We start from the raw sequence: 24,725 nt of genomic DNA, 5'->3' as shown, positions 1-24,725 counted from the left end.
TTATCAATATTAATCCTTCTTAGCCTCTCTACAGCATTTAACACTATCAACCACTCTCTCTCCTCTTGAATACTTTTTCATTGTATTATTATTCTACTATTTCCTCCTACCTGTATCACAATTCAAATCCAGTGTCCACTGTTGAGACATCACATCTATCACACTCTCTAACTATGGGTATTCCAAAAGGCTCTGTCCTGGAACCTTCTCTTCTCTCTGAGCATGCTGTTGCTTGGTTATTTCAGTAACTTCCATAGGTCTCTATGAATAGCTCCAATAGCACAAAGTGTCATTCTGAATGGAATGTCCAAAATAGAACTTATTCATTTTCCTCATTTCTCTTCCAGATTCCCCTCCTTCTAATCATGCCATTTCTACCTTCACAATACCACTGGAATCATCCCCTTTCTTGCTATTCACACCCAAGTTCTGGCCCTCATCACATCTTGCCTGGATGATTGCAATAACCTCCTAATTGATCTCTTTGTCTCTGTTCTCTCCCCACTCCAGTCCAATGTCCACATTGCTACAAAATTAGTTTTTATAAAAGGCAAGTATAACTATAATAATTTCCATATTTAGTGTATATTAATGATTCTCCATGCCTGACTGTTCTTGAGCCCATAGATCATAGAATACCTGGCCTTTCTATCTTCCACTATCTCCTAAAGTTTTCTACCTCATATTTGTTGCTCCCATAACATTATCTTTCCATCACATTCTCTAACTCCTTCTCCTTTTGCCTTCAATCTTTCCCAAAAGATCTTTTCTCAAAAGTCCCATCTTCTCATTATATGATGAAAATATTTAAGTTTCAGCTTCAGTATTTGACTTTCTAATGTGTAGTCTGAATTAATTTCACTAAGTATTGAGTGATTTGATTTTTTTTTGCTGTCCAAGGGATTTTCAAAAGTGTTCTCCAACACCACAGTTTAATAAAAGTGTTGATTCTGCAGCACTCAGATTTCTCCATAGTCCAACTCATATAATCATACATTACTATTGGAAAAACCATAGCTTTGTCTAAATGGACACTTGTCGGCAAGGTGATATCTTTACTTTTTAGTATGCTGTCCAGATTTGCCATGGCTTTCCTTCTGAGAAATTTAAATTGATTCCATGTCACATTTTTGTTGATCCTACTCACATTAATTGATTTTGTCCTGTAACTGCCTAAGTCGGGCTGCTTTGTCTTTGAACTTATTTCAGAATTCAGCTGGCCTGTAATACTCCTATTCCTGTCTCAAGGAATTTAGCTAACCTTGGGGGATGTAGCTTGCCATAAGGGATTCAAGTCTAATATTTTTACACTACCAACCTATCTTTCAAGAATGTTTGGTTTGCTGTCTAAAATGTCTAGTCCAATATATCTAGACCTTGCAGCTAGACCTAAGCAATGATCATAGAGAAGGGAAGATGTTGTTAGTCCCTCATTACACTAAATTTCCAATTATATTTGTTCCCCTTCCCTTAGCTATATAACCAATCATGTTGACCTCAACCCTGTGATGTCACCTAGAGTGTCCTGTTCTCTGTTACATGCTTATAAAAATGAGCTGCATCTTAAATTCAGGGTCTTTGGTTAGAAACTGAGGCAACCATTAACCTATTTTATACTGCCATTAGCTTTAATATCTTGCTTAGAGAAAAATATCTCAGTTTAACTTTGTTAAATTTCACTCATGAATTTCCAAAGTCTTAATTTTTATGGCTATAGGAACCATCTACAATGATCTTTGAACACAAGAATATAAAATCTGCTACAGTTGCAATGTCTTCCCCCTCTGTGAAGAAATGATGATAAAAACCAATTGCCATGATCCTGTTTTTTTGTAATTGATGTTTTACTTTCCCAAATATATATTACGGAATTTTTTTAACACTCATTCATATGCTAATGTCCATTTCTAAGTTACAAAATTTCCTTCTACCCTTCCCTCAGTGGGAACAGTTTAATATTGTATTTACACATTTGTGTTAAGCATGTTTACATCCATATTGTTAAGCATGTTTAGCCATTTTCAGTAGGAGGAATTGGGATTAAGGATAAGAATGTAGCATTCCTCAGATTATCATGGATTTTTGTTTTTTTGTTTCGTTTTGTTTTTCTTCCTCTGGTTGGGAATAGCATTGTCCATAGCTGATGTTAATATGGATGTCCTAATTCTCTGAACTGTTGAGAGGAACAGCATTCATCAGGGTTGATCATCTCACAATGTTGCTAATGTGTATATTGTTCTCTTGGTTGATCTTAGTTTTCTAAATACAAATCAGTTTTTAACACTCTTCTCTTTACCCAAATTAAGAGGCTTATTAATTCTTCTTCACTTTCTGTCATCAGAGTAGTATTATTTGCATATCTGAGATTGCTGATATTTTTCCTAGAATCCTTAATTCCAGTTTCTGATTTGTCCAACCAGGCATTTCACATGATGTTCTTTGCATATAAATCAAATATATAAGGTGACAAAAGCCTTGTTGTACTCCTTTCCCTATCTTCAATCAATCAATTGTTCCATGTTATATTCTGTTCCCTCTTGATTTACATACTGGTTCCTTAGGAGACAAGAAAAATAATCTCGTACTCCCATCTCTTTAAGTACCTTCCATATTTTGCTGTGATCCACTCAGTCAAAAGCTTTAATGTAGTCATTGAAGCAGAAGTAAATGTCCTTTTCTGGAATTCCCTTGCTTTCTCCATAATCGAGTAGATGTTGACACTTTGGTCTCTAGTTCCCTCTGTCTCTTTAAAAACCAGCCTGCACTTCTATAATTCTCAGTTCATATACTGCAGAAACCTAGCTTTAGAATCTTAAGCATAATCTTGCTAGTGTGTGAAATGAGCACAATTGTTCAGTAATTTGAACATTCTTTAGCATTATCCTTCTTGAGGATATAAATTGATATTTCCTAATCCAGTGGCCAATATTAAGTGTTCCAAATCTAACATACTGAGTGCAGCACTTTCACAGTAGCATCTTTTAGGGTTCTAAATAGCTCAACTGGAACTCCCTCAACTTCACTAATCTTATATTGGAAGCAATGCTTCCAAACTTCAACTTTACTTAACTCTCCAGGAAATCTGAATCTAGATCAATAACCACACCATCATGGTTATTGGTGATATTAGTTCTTTTGTGTGTTCCTGCCACATCTTCTCAATCTAATTTGCTTCTATTAAGTCCTTAACATTTTTGAACTTCATCATGACTATGTTTATATGAAATATTCCCTTGATATCTCTAATTTTTTAAAGAAATCTCGTCTTTGCCATTTTACTGCTTTAATGACTTCACATAGTACATTAAAGAAAATCTTATCTCTCCTTACTATTTTTGGAATTCTATATTCAGGTGGGTATAACTTTCCCTTTCACCTTTGTCTTTTGCTTTTCTTATTTTTTCAATTATTTGTAAAGCTTCATCATTTTGCTTTCTTACCCTTTTTCTTTTGGAAAACTTTTGTTGCTGCCTTTGTCTATTCTATCTACCAGAAACTAAATCTAATCATCACTTTCACTTTACATCTATAAGGGATGCTATTTAGGTCATGCCTATATGATATATAATTTTCCCCTACTTTATTCAACTTAAATCTGAATTTTGCAACAAGCTCATAATTTAAGCTACAATCAGTTTTTAAATATATAGTTATTTATAATAGAATTCAGATAAGTAATTTAGAAATATATAAGTACACATGTAGAAGAATGCATAAATTAAAATGTTTTATGATAAAAATCATTTATCAAAAATTGTTTTGTTCCCTCCATATATTTATACATATAATTTCCAATTAATTAAAGTTATCAACTCCTAAGATTCTTCAGCACCATATATTATAGTACAGTTCTGGCAAGTTAAGGACATTCAATTAAATTAGAAGATTTTAGCACAAAAAGGTAGAGATTTAGAATGATGCAGCTATACCTCAGAGGTAATCTGGTCCAACCTCCTCATTTCATAAAGGAGAAAATCAGGGGCCAGAGAAATGAAATTATTTGATCAAGGCCACTAGTTTCTAGTAAGACCCCAGGCAGTTAGTTGTATGGTAGAGGAGTGCTAGCTGTACAATCAGGAAAATCTGAATTCAAATTCAGTTTTAGACCCTAACTACTGTGTGATCCTGGGCATGTCATTTTAACATGTCTGCCTCAGTTTCATCAACTATAAAATCATAGTAATAACACCTACCTCTTATTAAATGAGATAGTAAATGTAATAGCAAAATACTAAGACATTTAAGAAATTTTATTTTCTTCTTTTCTCCCTGCCTGTGTTCCTTCCTTCCATTCCATGATGCTAAACTGAATAGAAACATTCTATATGTAGGTCCCAGATTTATGCTTCACATCAGGATACCATTTAAAAGTGGAATGACCTGCCCAAGAAGGCATTAGTTTTATCTTGAAGGTCTTAAACTTTTTGCATGTCATTTGACAATCTGGTAAAACCAATTCCAGTAAAACCCTTTTCTGATTAATGGTTTTCTAAATTACTAGAGGAAATGATAAATTAGAGTAAGCGATTAATCTTACACTAAGATATGTTTTTCTCATAGAATTTCACCCACTACCTAAAATCTGGTCCATAAATTCCAGTTAAGAACATACCTACTATAGGTCTTCAAGTCAAGAATGGCCACTTGATAGGTACATTGCTGAGTGATTTGGAGCAGTCAAATAAAATGGATAAAATTGTGGATTCAAAGTAATGAGGATCTAAGTGCATATATATGACTTTGAGAAAACTTGCCGGGACATTTTTTTATCCCACTTGGAAATGCTAAGATAGCCCATACATCAGGCGAAAGAGCTCTCATCCCTCACCTCCAGAATCAGGACTGATGGGCTACACTCCAGCTTTGAGGTGGGTCTCTAGTTCTACACCTCTGACTCTGATTCAAGTCTCACCAGAAGCTCAGCTACTGAATAGACAGCTTAAGAACTCTCCAACAAGGGTTACAAATGTCCTCATAATTTGACACAGCCATGTTGAAAAATCAATTTTCAGTCTATGTAGTAAAGTGAAATGATATATTTCCATGTTTAAACCAATGGATCTTCATTATAGAATCACAGAATCCTGTATTTTAGAGATCAAGTCAAGTCTCTATTTTAAAGCGCAAACAGGCTAAGTAAAACAATTCTATCTGGCAAATGTCTGAATATGGATTTGAACTCCTAATTCCAAGCCTAGCAGATAGACAAAACACAAGATAGAAGAGAAGGCATGAATTTATAAGAATTTTCAAAGTTGTGTATTTGCAAGTGTGTCATAATGAGGCAGTTCAGTTCAGTGGTAGTTTATGTGTTATAGGAAAAAAAAATAAAAACTATTCTGTGGTTCACCACAAAGGTCCTGCATGCCAGTACTTAAGAAACATCTAGGGCAACTAGGTGGTGCAGTGGATAGAGCTCCAGCACTGGAGTCAGGAGGACTTGAGTTCAAATCCAGCCTCAGACACTTAATAATTACCTAGCCATGTGACCTTGGGCAAGTCATTTAACCCCAATGCCTTGTAAAAAAAAACTTAGAAAAAGAAACAGCTAATATTTTCCTCCACAAATCTCCCTTTTTCAGTGCCCACTTCTCATTGCATTAAAAAGAGCAACTCTAATAGTTATTTCATATCATCTTACTGTTAAGGAGAGAGAGAAAATAGCAATGAAATGTTCCTGTAGGTAACTGGTTAGGTTGGATGACAATTCACACTAACATGGCCATCATCAAATACTTCTATAGCCTGGAAATATTCCCTTGCCCATAGTCTTCAGAATATACAACATGATGGTTCTCTTGTACTTTGTTATCAAAGAAGACCAAAATGCATCACCATGTTTGAAACAAATTTCAGTGCGTTCAACTGTGGCTGATAAGAGCTCAGAATACTCTACCACAGGTTGGTTACAAATAGTCCATGTGAATACCTGGGATGGGTACTCAACTTACAGATGTCATGTTTCCTTTGAACTACTTTAATTCTGCCTTCCTAATAGGGTGCACCTCACTGATGAGAGCACATCAACCTGGGTGATCCTATTCCAGAGTCTCCCAAGCTGTATAGTCAGTTTTGAAGTTCTTCAATGAGAACTCCAGGTATCCTGGTATTGCTTCTTCTGACCCCCTTGTGAGTGCTTGCCTTGTGTGAGTTCTTCATAAACTAGGGTTTTTCGCAAGCATATGTCTGGCATTCTAATAACATTCACAGCCTATTGTAGTTGCACTCTCTGTAATAATACTGGAATGCTAGGCAGTTTAGTTCAAGAAAGGCCTTCAGTGTCTGGTATCTTCTCCTACCATGTGAGCTCCAGAATCTTCCTGAGAGAATTTAAAAGGAAGCAATTCAGTTCCCTGACATGGAGCTGGTAGACTGCCCAGGTTTCACAGACATACATCAATGAGGTCAATACAGTGGCTCTGTAGACCTTCAGTTTGGTAATCAGTCTAATACTTCTCTCACCCTTTCTTCGGAGCCTCCCAAATACCGAGCTAGCTCTGGCAATGCGTGTGTCAACTTTATTGTCAATGTTTACCTCTCTACAAAGGGCACTGCCAAAGTAAGTGAACTTATGCACAGTACTCAAACCTTCTCCATTTGTTGTAATCAATGGTTTCACATATGATGTGGTGCTACTGATGGAGCACCTGTGTTTTCTTGGTGTTAATTGTTAAGACCAAAATAAATACAAGTTTGTTGCATTTCAGCTTCAGGCTGCACTGAGTGCACAATCATCTGCAAATAGAAGATTGTATACCAATACTCCCTCCACGTTGGTCTTTTCAAGTTGAAGAATTTGTCATCAGTGCAGTAGCTGACCTTGAGGTCATGTTCATCCTTGTTGATAACACGGCTGAAAACATCATGCTAAAAAGTATGGGAGCAAGGACACATTCTTGTTTTACTCCATTGATGAGTGGGAAATCTTGAGAGCATCACCCACTATCTGGAACCTGGCATGCATGCTGTCATGGAATTGATGTACAATACTGATGAACTTCTCCAGGCAACCAAATTTTGACATAATTTTTGATAAACCTTCGTGACTGACAGTATCAAAGTCTTGGTCAGCTCTACCAATGTTGTATACAGACCTCTGTTCTGTTCCTTGCATTTTTCCTGGAATTATCAGGCAGCAAACACCATATCCCGTTTCTCTACCCTTTCTGAAGCCAAACTGGCTCTCAGGAAGGTGACCAACTTCCAGGTTAGCCTATTGAAAAGAACTCTTGCCAGGAATATTACCAGTAATGACTTAAAGGGGAAAGCCCCTTGCTTGTCACAGGACAATCTAGTCCTAAATAGAGATGGACAACAGAAGCATCCTTGAATTTCCATCAGTTTTTGGGTGAGCAATGGACCCCCCCCCACCTAATCAGCCCCAGGTGCTTTGCCAGTTGAAAGGAGTCAAGTGGTATTCAAAACCTCTTCTTCTGTTAGAACTTCAACTAGGGACTGATTGATGATGGTCTGTTAAGAAAACATGATACATTACCTCTAGATCTCACACACATATTTCATCACAAAATTAGGACCTGGAAATTCTTGATAGCCCACAGCTTTTCAGTTAGGTCAGCACATTCAAGATCACTTCCATTGCTTGTTTCACAGCAACCCAATGAGAATTTCCATAATCTAGCAGTACCTGACTGTCATCGCATTACATACCTTCTGTGTAAGCACTAGCCCTGAATGCAGCTGTTCCTTTGAAAGAACATGCCTATACACCTACATACAGGATCACAGAAGCCACATTCAGGACAGCAAAAAGAGTCATATTGTGTTATTCCCTCTAGGTGTTCTGAGCCAGGGTACAATTCCTTGTTCTTATAAGCCCCTCCTTCCCATTTCTCTAAACAATGCCAACTTGTGACTGAAAAACATCTTTACTGAATCAAGGAGCAATGTGATTCACCGGTTTACACCTACCACTTTGTCTCTATCCACCACAGGCATAGTACAAACATTTCAGGTGGTCTCTTTGGAGATCTGGATTTATAGCCTTTAGTAGGCATTCTAAAAAGCTCAAAGGGCCTTCACAAACACTATTTCTATCAGGAATAGAAACGAGATGAAAAATTCAGACACCAGATACAACAGAGGCAGATGGTGACCAGCTGAAGGCCGGATACTCCTAAATCCAAAACAACTTTTTTCTTTTGCTGGCCGACACAAAACATTTAAGTTGTACATGCTTATCTCCACCTATCAAGCTTGGAAGCATCTCCCTGGCTCGAGCCGGAGACTGGACCCCCGGTGCTGCCGGACGAGGCTGTCCCCGGCTGCCCTGGCACAGGCCTGGTTTGGAATCCCTCTTGAAGCCCCCCATGCACTCCTGGGGGCCAGGGGCTAGTTTCACCTTTCTTTCTACCCCCTTCCCCAGGGGGTTGCACTGCCTCTGGGTCACTTAATAAAGGCCTCAGGCTGAAAGAGAAGGCGGGAAGTGGAGGAAGTTTTCGAGCACATGGCTCCTAAAAAGGCGTGACCCCACGCTTGGAAACGCCCCGGAAGCAGTCAGAACCGCTGGCAGGAGCTCGCCCTTCTCGCTACGGCTCTCGAGGCCCTCAGACCTTCCCGGAAGGTCACCGACCTGCCCGGAAGGTCACCGACCTTCTGAGTCATGAACTTCCGTTCTGGCGCCTGGTGCGTGACGTTGCTCCGCCTTTAAAGCAGATCCGCTTCCGGCGCTTCACGGACACTTCTCGGGTGGAGCTGGAGGAGGGCTGCGGCCCGTGGAGCAGTCACGGCGGGAGAGGGCCGGCCAGCCCGCCAAGCATGAGCAAGATGCGTAGGCTCCCACTACCCGGGAAACACACTTCTTTCCCAAAACAAACCAAAAAATTAGTTTTCCCGTTATCAGTAATTCTGAATGGAAGTTATTTCCCCCCCGCCAAGGGATCAAAAGGCCCCCAAGTATATGATTGCAAATGGAAAAATGAGGGACCGAATAAATATTGACAAGTTTTTTTTCCCATTTTTTTCCATTCCTGACAGGACATAAATAAAGTATTAATGAGGTCAAAAAAAGTTTCCATGAACGAGTTTAAAATAACGATAAATAAACCTATTAAATTTTTCTGGACAATGCCAGCATTTAAATTTTTTTTTTAAAAAATTAAATTTCTTAGTGATGGCAATTAAATGTTATTTATAACATTTTTATCATATAGTAGATTCCATCCATTCACTTTTTTTGAGTTGTCTTACATGTTTTTAATGTCCGTTTTCTATGTTGTTCCTGTAAGTTTGCTATTAAAATACATTAAATTAAAATAAAAATGAATGCTTGTTGACTTAATTAGGTATTGACTACAAAAAACAAAAAAAAATAAAGCTGTTTCAATTTTCAACTCAAAAGTCATTTATATAAAGCTTTCCATGATGCCTCTCAGGAAACATTTTTCCTTCCCTTTTTTTTTTTAATTAGGTTGGGTTTTCTTTTTGCAAGACAAAGGGGTTAAGTGGCTTGCCCAAGGCCACACAGCTAGGTAATTATAAAGTGCCTGAGACCAGATTTGAACTCAGTTACTCCTGACTCCAGGGCTGGTGCTCTATCCACTGTGCCACCTAGCCGCCCCTTCCTTCCTTTTTACTTTGAAAAATATTTTTTATTACAATTCAGTTCAGTTCAATAAGCAGCCATTTTTTAAAATGCCTAGTTTATGCAAGACAGCATACTAAGTACTGCAGTTACAAAGACAGAAATGAAAAAACACCCCTTGTTCAAGAAATTTATACAATTTGTTGTATACACATCTGTATACATGTTATAATGTGTTACAAGACCATATGTTCTCAGATGGTAAAGAACGTGAATGTCCAATCTTTTAGCTCTTCTGGGCCATATCACTCAAAAAAAAATAACTTGTCAAGGGCCATATAGAGAAGTCAATATTTATTTATGCCTATAATGTAACCCATAATAAAAGGGAGTAATGCTGCATGAATGCGCTCTGAGGGCATCATGTGGCCCTCAGGCTGCAGGGTTGGACACACCTCATAGAGACAAAGTCTTTTTAATCTTTGTACTAGCTGTTGTTCAAGATTCAGCACATAGAAGGAACTTAATAAAGGGTTGCTGAATATAATCATTTACTCCCATCTTCATAGTTCATGATCTTGTGACATTCTACTCCTTGCTACTGCTTCACAACATTCCATCTCCTGATTCTTCTTTGCCTTTGTGTTGGCTATCCCCTGCCTAAATAGCCCTCTCCTCATCCCCATATCCTAGATTCTCAAATCTCACCTATTACAGCAGTCTTTTGCCAGTGAGGTCACTTTCCAATGATTTTGTCTAAATCTTGTACATGTAATTATTTGTTTGCATTTTGTCATACTCCTTAGAATGTGTGCTCTTTGAGGGCAAGGACTGTGTTTTTGCTTTTCTTCTGTCCTTAGGGTTTAGCACAAAATAATCCCTTAATACTGTCATATGTACAAGTTTCCTTTGCCCTAAAGAAGGGTAATGAATTAGTCCATTATGCATTTCTAAAACTTTTAGAAATTTACTCAATGATTGGATTCTAATAATAGAGAATTAGAAGTTGACAAACCCAAATTTATACTGTTTTAAATTCAGGTTTCTGAAGGATGAAATTTGATTTTATTTGAATCCTTCGTGGTCTCAAAATTAATCAGTAATGATAGATGCCACTTTCTAAATATGAAATTTAACTGTGTGAAAATTTATAATGAAAACTGATTACTATACACATAAATTATACTGGTTTAATTTTAATACATTTTTAAAAGGCTGATTCATAATTAAGTCACCTTTTACCTATACAAAGCAAATAGTATATAAAAGTAAAATTGTCAAATTCTTTTGTCTCCACATGGGATAATACCCAAATGATCAAGTTTATAATACAGGTATCAACAATACTTTTCCCTTGATACTTTTTCCACAAGATAATATTGCATGGTGACCTGAGCAATAAATTCCATAATCATTTAATCTATTGACCTCTTAGACTTGGAAAATTAGAAAAGAATAATCTCTCCCTTTAAATGAGCACCAGAAAGGATTAGGGGAAGAAGTCAAGTCAGATGTCTGTGGAAGCTGAGGAAGGCAAAGAGGAAAAGATAGCTTGCCTTAGGATTGGATTCAAGTTCCATATTTGCTGTTAAGAGTCTATGAGAGGGCAGCTAGGTGGCATACTGGATAAAGCACCGGCCCTGGAGTCAGGAGTTCCTGGGTTCAAATCTGGTCTCAGACATGTAATAATTACCTAGCTGTATGGCCTTGAGCAAGCCACTTAACCCCTCTTGCAAAAAAAAATTAAAAATTAAAAAAAGAGTCTATGAGATGGGGAGGCTAGGTGGTGCAGTGGATAGAGCAATGGCCCTGGAGTCAGGAGTGCCTGAGTTCAAATCCAGCAGACACTTAATAATTACCTAGCTGTGTGGCCTCCGGCAAGCCACTTAACCCCATTTGCCTTGCAAAAGCCTTAAAAAAAAAGAGTCTATGACATATATGCAAGTGTCTTAACTCCCCTGGGTCTGTTTCCTTATCTACAAAATGAAGGTCATATTTTAAAGAGGAAAAAAATAATCATGTGTAATTTAGGGCCATTTGTGAACTGCTATCATTTGTTAAGGTTGAGGGTGTCAAGAAATCAGGAAAACAGAACTTAGAGAAACTATCAAGGAACCAGCAATCATAGAATCATAGATTCCTGGAGAAAAATCTAATCCAATTTATACATGAAACAAGAATTCTACATTCCTACCATATAATACCACAACCCTGTGTTCAATTAATCCTCTGCTTTTAGATATTTTTTAGATTTCGAGAACAGTATCTTGAACATAGTAGGTGATTAAAAAAATTTGTAGCACTATACATTTACAGAAACATTGGACACAACTCCTCTCAGCAGTTCAGTGATCAAGGACAATACTGAGAGACCTGTTATGGAAAAGTCCATCCAGAGGGAAAAAACAATGGAGTCTGAATACAGAGAAAAGCATATGTTCACTTTTTTTTAATTTATTTTTTATTCTCATTTTGTACAAATTTTTTTTTTACATTAATAAAATATACTTGTTTACAAGTAAACAAAATACCCCTCCCCCCATGAATATAGATAGACTTGCTTGGGCGAAAAAGTAAAGGGGAGAGAAAAAGAATTAAAATTAAAAAAATAATAGTAATAATTGTAGGTATGGCCAGGTGGCGCAATGGACGAAGCACCAGCCCTGGAGCCACGAGCACCCGAGTCCATATCCAGACTCATAAACCCAACAATCACCCAGCCATGTGACATGCAAGCCACCCGATCCCCACTGCCCTGCAAAAACCAAAAAGAAGGAAAAAAAAAAAGACCCAAAATAAAATAAAATAGTAATAATAGTAGGGGTGGCTGGGTGGCAGACAGAGCATTTGCCCTTGAGCCAGGAGCACCTGGGTCCGAATCTGGCCCCAGACATCCAAAGATCACCCTGCTATGTGGCCCCAGGCAGGCCACCCAGCCCCACTTGCCCTGCACCCTCCCCCAAATAATAATAACAAAAAATGTGCTTCAGTCTTTGTTCCAACACCATCAACTCTGTCGTGGATGGATCACATTCTTCATGATAAGTCCATCACAAAAGTTACTTCCATATTTTTCCACTGTTGCCATTGCTGATCGCAACTCCCTCCTTATTTCTCCACTACCATGTACTATATTTTCTCTCCTTTCACTCTGACTCTTCTGTAGGGTCGCTGAGTGGCGCAACAGACAGATCCCTGGTCCTGGGGCCTGGAGGCCCTGAGCCCCCATACCACCCCTTAGGCCCAGAATCCACCTGACCCCATGGTCCTGGGCAGGCCTTCCAATCCCAACCCCTTGAAAGAAATAAAAAAGAAAATGTGTTATATCTGACCACTGCCCCCCCATGGTCCATCCTCTCCTCCTTTATTCACATTCCTGTCCGGATCTCTTCTGTCCGGACCCCAAGTGAGCTTCTCAGCGGGCAGCTGCTTCGGGCGTCCCTGGATTCTCCCTCCCGGGGGATCAGCGAGGAGGGACTCAGACGGACACTACTTCAGGAGGCATATGCTTTATTAGGTGCGGAGGAATCCCCCGAACAGCTCAGGACTTTGGTTTATATAGGAAGTCAGTTCCAGGCTGTCATCCTAACCCGCTCCGAGGGCGAGACCTGCCACCCGATAGGAGCAAGTGACATAACCCAATCCCGGAGGGCCACGGCTCCTTCAAGAGGACCGTGTCACTCTAGGATTGGGCCAACCTCACTCCCGGGGAGGTCCCTATCCGCTCAGGCGTCTAGGACCGACCCCCGACAACTCCCCCTTTTTGTTTTAACATCAGTATGTCTGCCTTTAGTTGTTCTAAAGTCCAACGTCATATTTTAAACAACAATGATATGAGACAAGGCAACAAACAACATATCGATAAGACAAAAACAATTGAGCCTCCAACTATTAACAAATTATGTAACCATTGCCCAAGATCCACATTATTGATCCAATCAGGGAGTAATCCATGTTCCTTTTCCATATCCTTCTTATACTGATCAGTGATATTCCTTATATCACGTACAATCTGATCTAGCCTATCCAAATATTCACCCAAGTTGTGATGCTCATTTAGTGTCCTAATGGCCGAATCGAGCTGCTCACTGGCATTCTTAACTAGTGCTGTCATACAGGCTGGTCGTTGGAGGGCGTGATGACATGGCAGGCCCTCCAAAATCATCTCAACCCTCACTAGGGTGGACAAGGTTTGAACTGCCGAAGTGAGCGCACCCAGCTCTATAGCCACTTCTCTATTTATTTGTTGCTGAAGCGTCCACGCCTGTGCAGTTGCCTGCATGAAATTCTGGAGGTCCCCTGCCAGGATATGGATTTGATTGGTTATAGCAGAAATCTCTATTTGCTCTATAACAGAGACAACCAGTCCTATAATGTCCAGGGCGGATACCTCCACAGCTCTTTTTGGTCGTTTAAGGACGGCCACAAGATAATCTGAGTCTGCAAACGGCTCAGGAGTGTTTACCGGGAGAAAGGTAACCGGGGGAACTTGCATAAGGAACACCTTGGTGTTATCTGAAACAATCTGGTCCTGTTTAAGGGTGTTGGTTAATGTCCCATTTGCACATTGTATCTCATATTGTCCGTCTCCCCGGGTGATGTTAGCGGAGAGACACACCAGGAACATATCCGTATCTCGAACAGTCTGTGTCTTCAACGTGAACGTATTACAGTGTCCCCTTTCCTCTCCCTCAGAGCAAGTATACCCTTTGCCCCCAAACAACAACTCCCACCACCACCCTCGCAAGGTTGCATTATCAGTCAATGGCCCGCTATTGTCTGTCATGTGAGTCACATTCCCAAATGCAGCAGCGGCTTTCCAAAGGTGTAACTGTACCCCAGTGGTCTTGTTGTCTAAGATGTGTGGCACTGGTGCAGTGAAATAAGGTCCTGGGAATCCGTCCATAAAATACACCTGCGTTCCGTTCAGCGGTGGTCCTCCTATGGCATGCCCTGTGGAACACACTTGAACCATATCAAACATATTAGGTGAGGGGGTGCAGGGTGGTAAAGGGGAATGAAGGAGCTAGTCTCCAAAGGAGAAACTGCCCGTGGCATTTAGCCTTTCCTTCAAGGAACAAGGGCCATCCGTTTTGTTGCTATAAGTGGTATTGGTGTTATTGCAGCCTCTTCCCACAACATAGTGATATGTGTGGTTCCAGGCTTGACCGACCTGGGTGTGCTTATGGGACACATTGTGGAAGATCGTGTTGAAATGTAGATAATCCCCGTGACCCAAGGAGGAGTGTGGTCCATGGGGGATTTCTCTTATAGTATCATTCTTTACTTGGGCACATAAGTCATGTGGGCCTTTAGTAAGGCAAATGGGAAGATGCTTGGTCCGCCAGGTCATGGTTTTATTTAGCCTATGGGTTTTCTCAGGGACCCCTTCTTTATCTCCTCCCAATACTAAATGAGCAGAGCCGCTCATCTTCAACTCTATAGCATCTCCTGACCAAGTTGCCGGGTGAGCCATGGGAAACCTCGGGATAACTGTCCAATAAGTGTAATGGCCAGCAGTACTAGCATTATTCATTCGGAGACGGGGAATGGGGTGCCCCGCCGTAAGCTGGAGGCTGCCTAGCAGCCCTAAAAGGTACAACCACTTATCCATCTTCTGTGCCCTGTGAGTCCGGTTGTGGCGCTTCCTCCTCTTCTGTCGGCGGCGCCTTCTCCTTGGTGGTGGAATCCTCACATGTCCTGGTCCACCGGATGGGCACCCAGCGTGTCCCTTCACCTGTTTGGACACATAAAAATCCCTTTCCCCATACTACTACCTGGCTGGGGCCATACCAGTGGCCCCCCTCATCTTTCCACCATACCGTGGCTGGTTTTTTCGTATCCAATTTTTGTTGGTCGGTAGATAGGGGAGGAGACTTCACCTTCTTTAGTAATTGTTTCATGGCGGGGGTGATGCCGTGTTCATTGTCTATCAAATAATTCCTGGTATATACTGCCGTTGCTAATTGTGCCATGGTGAGCCTACCACGCACTCCCCCTTTTTGTTTTATGAGGGTGCGCTTCAGGGATTGATTGGCTCGTTCAACAATGGCTTGACCCGTGGGATTGTGAGGGATGCCAGTGATATGTCTAATGCCAAATTGGTCGCAAAACCGTACGAAAGCTTTGGATGCATAAGCAGGGCCATTATCAGTTTTTAAAACTTGAGGCACCCCTTGGCTAGCAAAACAGTGAAGGCAATGAGCGATCACATGTCGTGTCGCTTCACCCGGTTGTAAGGTAGCCATGATGAAATTGGAAAATGTATCTACAGTAACATGGATTAAGCTAGCTTGAAAGTGTGTGACATCCATCTGCCAGATTTGATTAGGTGCCAGACCTCGCGGATTGATGGCCTGTCCGCTAGGGGCCGGCCGGAATGGCACACACCCCCTGCATTGACGGACAATGCGGCGGGCCTCTTCCTTAGGAATTCCATAGAGTCGGGCGAGTGTCTTAGCTGGCAGATGAAAGGTGCCGTGAACTGTAGAGGGATCTGCATACATAATAATGTCACTTTTGATATCAGGATTACTGAGGGCTGAATCTGCCACCGCGTTTCCGGAATAAATAGGGCCGGAGGTGGACATATGGGACCTAACATGTAATACATAAAGAGGTTCTGAGTGGCTTAGAAGCGCTTGTTGTGCTTGTTTTAACAATTCTACTACTGCAGAGTTAGAAACAGTGAGGTCCGCAAGGGCTAAGTGCTGTAGCATTAGATAACAATAATAACTATCTATAATCAAATTTATAGGCTCATGTGCACACATTTCTAGAGCTACTACTATGGCCTGCAGTTCATTTTTCTGGGCTGACGTATATGGTGTCTGCAAGACCTTAAGAATCTGTTTGTCGGGGATGTAAATGGAGGCCTTATGGTGTTTAGTAGCATCCGTGAAAACATTCACCCCTTGCACAGGCTGTGAGACCACTGGGTTTGAAGGGTATTTTAATGGGAGTTGCAGCCATCCCGGTAATGACGGTGGAGGATGGCCTTGAGAGGTAGAGTAGGTGGTCAATAGCGAGGCCCACCCCTCTGAATTCTGAGCCAATTGATTAAGGACACGTGGATCCTCCTGAAGCAACAGCACTGGAAGCTTGCCAGTGATGGTAACGGCGGCCTCGGCCATTTTTAAGAGGATGAGGGCATCTTCCTCAATTCTATTGGGTACACTTTTTGATGGCTTGGAGGGGTGCACCCATTGCAAGGGGCCTACGACCTGAAAGACCACCCCGGCTCTCCCTAACGAGGGATGCTGTAATAGAGTGGCATAGATTGGTGCTGCTGGATCCACTCTGCTGACGGTTGACGTTGTTGCCAACTCTTGTATTTGGGCAATTGCCTTCAGGGCTCTGGGGGACCATTGTTGGGGAGAGGTTAATTCCGAGGGACCCTTAAGGATATCATATAGCGGCTGCATTAATTCATTGGGGATAGGGACTATGTTCCTTAGCCATTGGATGGAACCTATAAGCTTTTGGAAATCATTTAAGGTGTGTACTTGTTTGATATCAATTGAGGGAATTTTCTTCACCAGTTCACTGTGCACTTGATGCCCTAAATAGCTATAAGGGGCCTGTGTCTGTATCTTCTCAGGGGCCACCTGTAAGCCATATACCGCCAGAGCGTCAGTGACTTCCTTTAGAATCATACTAACAGTGTCACGTTGTGGTGCGGCTATCAAGATGTCATCCATATAATGGATAATAATAGCTCCTGCGTATTTACGTCTAGTAGATTCTAAAATGCTGGCTACATATATCTGGCATACGGTGGGGCTATTGGCCATTCCTTGGGGGAGGACTTTAAACTGATATCGCTGAGAGGGTTCCTGGTAGTTCACAGAAGGGACACTAAATGCAAAGTGTTTCCTATCTACTTGGCAAAGGGGAATGCTATAAAAGCAGTCTTTTATATCTATTACAGCTAAAGGCCATGTCTTTGGAATCGGTACTGGGGAAGGCAGTCCTGGCTGAGTAGCTCCCATAGGTTGCAGTGTGGCATTAACTTTTCTTAAATCTATTAACATTCTCCACTTTCCACTTTTCTTTTTAATTACGAAGACTGGAGAATTCCATGGGCTGGTGGACGGCTCTATGTGTCCAGCTACCAAGAGCCCTTGCACTATTTCCTTAAGGGCCTGCAATTTTTCCAATGTGAGGGGCCACTGATCCACCCAAACCGGAGCGTTGGTCTGCCACGTCAACGGTATAGGTTGCGGCCCTTCAGTGACCCCTAGCGGTTTAAAGCCAATTCAGTAGAGATGGTCACGCCCATGACTTGTAATATGTCTCTTCCCCATAGAGACATAGGAATGGGAAGTACCAGAGGCCGAAAAGCCCCTGCGACCTCATCATTTTTCCACTTTAGGAATCTCCGGGACTTTTTTGCTTGGGTTTCCCCTGAAACCCCAGTGATATCTTGGGGACTTTCCGAGAGTTCCCAATGCGGCTGCCAGTCCTTCATGGCAATGACGGAGATGTCAGCACCTGTGTCAATCAGCCCTACAATCTCCTTTCCTTCCACTGACAGTCTTAAGGTGGGCCGGCTGGCTGAAACAGCCTGGGTCCAGGCCACGAACGTATCGTGCCTCTCCGGTTCTTTCCAATCTTTATCTATCCAGGGGAGAGAAATAGCAAGCGCAATAGGCTCACCCTTATTTAATTTCACAGGATAATGGTGGGGATTTGTGACCGATATGGCTGTTTGACCTGGGCTTAGAAGTTGAGTATGGACAATAACTTGTGGGGAGTGTGCCGTCCGGATCACTAGGCGGTGGCAATCCCCAGGGAGAACCTTAATTGTACTCGTTGTCCATGGACCCAGCTCTTCTCCCCCCGGGAGCGATATAGTGGTCGAGGGATTTACTGAGCTGTCTCCGGGGCCGGACCCCCGTATTCCCGGCCCCGTTTCCCATTTCCCTGCTGCCTTCCGGTTCCCTGATTCTGGTTCCTGTGTCTTTGTCTGCAGTTTTTGGCGATATGCCCAGGTCTACCACATGCGAAGCGTTTTAAATTATTCTTCTGAGGGCTATGGCATTCAGACTGAAAATGACCAGATTTGCCACAACGGTAGCAATTTCTTTTTCCTTTCCCTTGTTGGGCCTTCGTGGAGGCTTGTAAAGCTTCAACAAGGAAGTTAATAGAAGCCTGCAGTGGCTCTTGGGGAGGGGACTCATCTAGAGCCTTATCTATGATCTCTTCCACTGTAGGGTCAGCAGGCAGGGTGGCTAATAAGCCCTTGGAGTGCGTGAACCCTCCCTTTATTAATTGAATAATCAGGGGCTGGGATGCCTGCCCTGTCCCGAACTTTCCTTCCACGGTATTCTGCACTCTGCTAATAAATTCAAGAGCTGACTCCCTGGGCCTTTGCTTCAACTGCTGTAGTGGTGTAGCTGCTGCCTTGGCCAGCTTTTGTAAGGCGTTCAGGGCGGACAATTGGACTGCCCTGATGACCGGCTCGGCCAATTGTAATTGTGCATCTACCGCGGAGTAGTCACCATACCCGGTAATTTGGTTGGTAATAACATCAGAGTTGTTGGCATCAATGAGGTCTGCCTGCTGCCTAGCCTCTCTCCGCCAGTACGCGGACCAAGCAGTGTAATGAGCTGGTTCTAGCACCGCTTGCATAGTCTCATCCCAATCTGAAGGGAGCCAGGCAGCGATTTGAACAGAGGAGCTCAAGAGTCTTTTTACATAAGCCGATCTGGGCCCATAGTTTCTAACTGCCTCTCTCACATCTTTAACAAACTTATAAGGCACCGGACAACGGACCCTGACCTGTTGGCCATTTTCTACTTGCACAAACACTGGGAAGGCGGCAGATGAGGAGGCAAGATAATCTAAGTCCTCCTCGTCCACATCTTCGCCCTCCTCTAAAGCCTTGTGGATGGCCTGCTGAAGTCGAGTCCGGCGGGGACCCTGACCGGGAGTGGTCGGCCCTGGGCTTTGTTCCCTGTTGCTGATGTCTGTCTCTGCTTCTGTTCGCTGCAACCACAAGCTGCCTGATACCCCATCTGTGTACCCCACGGCTTCCCGCCGTTACTTTCGATTTGTGCCGAGGAAAGCGGCCGATTTGCGGCAGCATCTTCAAGCCTCAACAGGGAAAGTTCTTCCCAAGGATACTTGGGAGCTGGCCCTACGGGGCTCAAAGTCTCATCTGTCCTGGTCTTCTCATCTAGGGGTGGTGGCCACTCAGACTCCCCTACTAACGAGGCGCTTGTCTGAGTTTCCTCAGGGACGGCTCCTGGTGGCGGCTGGGGATCAAGGGCCGCCGCCACCACAGAATAAATCACAAAGTCGGTGTCCTTAAGGACACCGGGTCTCTCCTTGTTATAGGAGGCCATCTGAGTACCCACCACCCTCCATCTCTGCGGGTCAATCCCTGTATGGGAAACCCAAGGGGAAACTTCCAAGATCTTTCCTACCCACTCTCGGCAATCCTTAACATGAACCCTAATACCATGGGTCCTCACTAGTGCATGTACTTGACATGCTAATACTCCTGTATCCTCCGGCTGCAAATGTTTTGACATTCCTTTGCCCATGTTTCCTACCTCTAGGTGCCCCGTAAACCTAGGGTGTCCGTCTCTTCCGCCCTTAGCTGGGCGGGCTTACCTCACTTGGCAGGGTCTCCAGTGTCCCTGTTCGGGGCACCAGCTGTCCGGATCTCTGTCCGGACCCCAAGTGAGCTTCTCAGCGGGCAGCTGCTTCGGGCATCCCCGGATTCTCCCTCCCGGGGGATCAGCGAGGAGGGACTCAGACGGATACTACTTCAGGAGGCATATGCTTTATTAGGTGCGGAGGAATCCCCCGAACAGCTCAGGACGTTGGTTTATATAGGAAGTCAGTTCCAGGCTGTCATCCTAACCCGCCCCGAGGGCAAGACCTGCCACCCGATAGGAGCAAGTGACATAACCCAATCCCGGAGGGCCACGGCTCCTTCAAGAGGACCGTGTCACTCTAGGATTGGGCCAACCTCACTCCCGGGGAGGTCCCTATCCGCTCAGGCGTCTAGGACCGACCCCCGACACATCCCCACCCCTTCCCCCTGTCCCCCCCCTTCTTACTCCAGATGCCTATACCCCATTGAGTATATTTGCCGTTTCCTCTCCTAGCCATCTCTGATTAGAGCAAAGATTTCCTCATTCCCCCTTGCCTCCCCACTTCCATATCATTGCAATAGCTCATTGTAATAAAAAAAAAATCTTATTATGTGAAATATCTTGGACTATTCCCCCTCTCCTTTTTCTTTCTCCCATTATATTTCCCTTTTTTTCCCATTGACTCCATTTTTATACCATGTTTTATCTTTGAATTCAGCTTTCCCCTGTGCTTCAACTATAAAAGCTCCCTCTACCTGCTCTATTAACTGAGATGGTTCATATGAATATTATCAGTATCATTTTTCTATACATGCAGTTCATCCTCATTAAGTCCCTCATATTCCCCCCCCCTCTCCTCCAATCTCCATGCTTCACCTGAGTCCTGTATCTGAAGATCAAACCTTCTGTTCAGCTCTGGCCATTCCAACAGGAACATTTGAAATTCCTCTGATTCATTGAAAGTCCATCTTTTTCCCTGGAAGAGGACATTCAGCCTTGCTGGGTAGTTCATTCTTGGCTGCATTCTAAGCTCTTTCGCCTTCTGGTATGTTGTATTCCAAGCCCTACGAGCTTCCAATGTAGTTGCTGCTAAGTCTTGTGTGATCCTGACTGCAGCTCCACGAGATTTGAACTGTGTCCTTCTGGCTGCTTGTAATATTTTCTCTTTGACTTGGGAGTTCTGGAACTTGGCTATAATATTCCTGGGGGTTGGTTCTTTGGGATCTCTTTCTCGGGGGGATCGGTGGATTCTCTCCATTTCTATTTTGCCCTCTGCTTCTAGAATATCGGCAATTTTCCTGTATGTCAAGGCTCTTTTCCTGATCATGACTTTCAGGTATTCCAATAATTTTCAAATTATCTTTCCTAAGTCTGTTTTCCATATCAGTTGTTTTTTCAATGAGATATTTCACATTTTCCTCTAATTTTTCATTTTTTTGGTTTTGAAGTATTGATTCCTGATTTCTGGTAAAGTCATCAATCTCCCTGGATTCTATTCTAGCTGAAGGATTTCTTCCTCCTCAGAGAGTTTTCTTATCTCTTTTATCCATTTGACCTAAGCTGTTTTTAGCATGCTATTTTCTTCAGCATTTTTTTGGATTTCCTTGACTAAGCTGCTGATTTCATTTCCATGTTTTTCCTGCATCTCTCTCCTTTCTTTCCCCAGTTTTTCTTCCAACTCCCTCATTTGATTTTCAAAGTCTTTTTTGAGCTCTATCATAGCCTGAGCCTAATTTCTGTTTTTCTTGGAGTCTTTAGATGCAGGAGCTTGTGCTTCCTCATCTTCAGACTGAGTATTTTGATCCTTCTTGGGCTCATTTGCAAAATATTTCTCAATGGTCTTCCTCTTGTTTCTCTGCTTGCTCATTTTCCCAGCCTGGGCCTGGTTTTGGGGTGCTTTCTGACCTTTTGGGGCACTCCCACAAGGGTCTCAGTGTGTGAGGCTCTGTCCTCTCTCCTGGTCTGTGAATGACCATAAGAGCCCCCCTCTGCCACGGGCCGAGGTGGGGGGGCCCTGTTGTTCTATGGGGGGGGCCTAGATTGTGATCAGGATCTGAATGTGGTCAGAACCCCAGAGTCTTGTTCCATGGGCAGAGAACCGAGCTTGCAGTTTCTCTTCGCTCCCCTCCCTCAGCTCAATGGGCTCATGCCCTGGAGGTTCCTGCTTACTGGCTCCACCTGCTTCTGTTTCTGGTTCTAGGCTGTGGAAAGACTAAGCTGCTCGCTGTGTGCCCTGAGGGCTGAGCTCCAAGTGCTAGCTCTGGCAGAGGTCCCCCACTGTTCCCCTACTTTGTGCCCGGTGCTCCCTGGGGTGCAGCTCAGGAGACTCCCCCATTGCTGTGAGCTTCGGCTCCCAGCTCCCTGGGGTTGCCTCCAGGAGGCTGAAGTTCTTTGGCTCTGGGCCGCCTCTCCGACCCCGGGGAACAGAGCCTTTCTCCTCTTTTCCAGGTTACCTTGAGTAGGAGAACTGCCTCACTGGGTCCCTTTGTGGGTTCTGTCTCTCGAAAGTTTAGTTAGAGTCCTTAGTTTATGAGTTTTTATCAGAGAGCTCCTAAGACTCGATCCCTTCATGTCGCCATCTTGGCTCCACCCCCATATGTTCACTTTTTAAAACTTCTTTTATATTGTTCCTTTCTCTCTTGTGATCTTTTCTCCCCTAAGTTATAGTTGTTCTTTCACAGAGTGACATAGAAGTATGTTAAGCACAATCGTAAATATACAATCTATATCTTCACATTGTTTTGCTGCCATGAGGAGGGAGAAGGGAAGAAATAGTAGTATAAAGATGCAGAACTCAACAACTTGCAAAAGGATGATTGTTGAAAACTATCTTTGCATGGAAAAAAAAGAAGGGAGAAAAAACATCTGTTGGATTGAAATTGAAGGGACTCGAGATCGTTTAGAACCTAGAGATCATTTGTATTGACTGATTGATGAGTGTAAATTGTATAGTAAATTCATGCAAGTGTCGTACATAGCAGAATGTTAAGTTCCTTGAGGTCAGAATATTATTTAGTTTTTGTCCTTGTATCCCTAGTACCTAGATCAGTGTCCGATACACTTTTGATTAAACTAGAGAAGTGGATTGAGCAAAGGAAAACTATGTTGAGTTGTTTTTGGAAAATTTAATACATTTTTATTTCTAGCTAATTTATTACAATAACGTGAAAGTAGTAATAACTGTATTCGGTCCTAAGCATGACTAGTGAAACTTGCTATTTGAGATGAAATTTTGTGGAGCTGTTAAGTAGTGACTGATACTTTGCGACTGAATTTGGGGTTTTCTTGTGAAAGTCACTGAGGCAGTTTACCATTTCCTTCTCTAGTTCAATTTACAGATGAAGAATTTAGGCAAACAGAATGAAGTAACTTGCCCAGGGTCACACAGCTAGTAAATGTCTGAGGCCAGATTTGAATTCAAGCCTGCAGGCCCAGTACTCTATCTATTATGCAATCAAACTGCCTCAACCTGATACTTAGAATTATTGGATCAAATTAAATCTAACCCACTGTCCTCTTTTAATTTTAAGAAGTTATTCTTTATATTGAATGAAAATTTACCTCTACTTCCACTCATTAATTTTACTTGTAGTCTGAGAGTCTTATCTTTCCACATTATAGATGGCCCCCTCCCCCACTAGCCACATAAGAGCCCTTAAAATACTTAAGAGATATTCACAACATGTTCAATAAAGATCTATGTTCAGCATGGTTAAAAATACAGAGCTTGTATTAGATTGCCTTCTATCAGGGGGAGGAGGGAGGAGAGGGAGAGAAGAAAAATTGTAAAACAAATCCTTGCAAAAAAAAAGATTGGTAAAGAGTACCATTGCATCTAGTTGGAAAAACAAATAAATACATAAAATATTTTTTAAAAAATACTGAGAGATATCTACCAAACCCAGACGTCATTCCTTGGGCTTCTCTTTTCCAGGTTCAACATTCCTAATTCCTTTAAACAATCTCAACTTAACTCACCATCCTGGTCCCTTTCCTCTGGATGCTCTCCAGTCCAATAACATTATTCTTATATTGTACTACATAGAATATAACTATACTCTAGAATACATTTTTAAATAACATCTATCAAAGCCTAAGGCCATATTCAATTTTTCAGGGACCCTGTCATATTGGTACCTATTTCTTTTTCTCTTTTGTTTAAAAATTTATTTATTTTGAAGTTTACAATTTTTCCCCTGATCTTGCTTCCCTCCCCCCACCCCCCCAAAGAAGGCAGTCTGTTAGTCTTTACATTACTTGATCTAAGTTGAATGTTATGAGAGAGAAATCATATCCTTAAGTAAAAAAAAAGTATAAGAGATAGCAAAATTACATAACAAGATAAAACATGTTTTTTTTAATTAAAGGTAATGGTCTTTGGTCTTTGTTCAAACTCCACAACTCTTTCTCCATCACAGATATCCCAAAATTGTACGTAATTGTTGCACTAATGGAATGAGCAAGTTCATTGAGGTTGGTCATCACCCCCATGTTGCTGTTAAGGTGTACCATGTTCTTCTGGTTCTGTTCATCTCATTCAGCATCAGTTCATGCAAATCCTTCCAGGCTTCCCTGAA

General features: G+C 42.2%; 1 protein-coding gene and 1 long non-coding RNA gene across 2 annotated transcripts in view; one reads left to right on the top strand and one right to left on the bottom strand.

Annotated features, from left to right (window-relative positions):
* Positions 1 to 170, bottom strand: part of LOC141496867 (cyclic nucleotide-binding domain-containing protein 1-like) — an 84,374-nt gene extending 84,204 nt beyond the window's left edge. The window contains exon 1 of the mRNA XM_074199441.1: positions 111 to 170. Within this exon, the coding sequence (XP_074055542.1) occupies positions 111 to 150 (40 nt within the window). The 5' untranslated portion in view covers positions 151 to 170. The remainder of the gene's footprint in view (positions 1 to 110) is intronic.
* The window catches only part of LOC141502001 (uncharacterized), a 160,467-nt gene that overhangs the window by 85,276 nt on the left and 50,466 nt on the right, over positions 1 to 24,725 (top strand). The gene's annotated exons all lie outside the window — the stretch shown is intronic.

Source organism: Macrotis lagotis, chromosome X (assembly GCF_037893015.1).
Source record: "Macrotis lagotis isolate mMagLag1 chromosome X, bilby.v1.9.chrom.fasta, whole genome shotgun sequence".
In the NCBI taxonomy this organism is placed as follows: Eukaryota; Metazoa; Chordata; class Mammalia; order Peramelemorphia; family Peramelidae; genus Macrotis; species Macrotis lagotis.
Note: the sequence above shows the minus strand (reverse complement) of the source record. Positions and strands in the feature narration are given on the sequence as shown.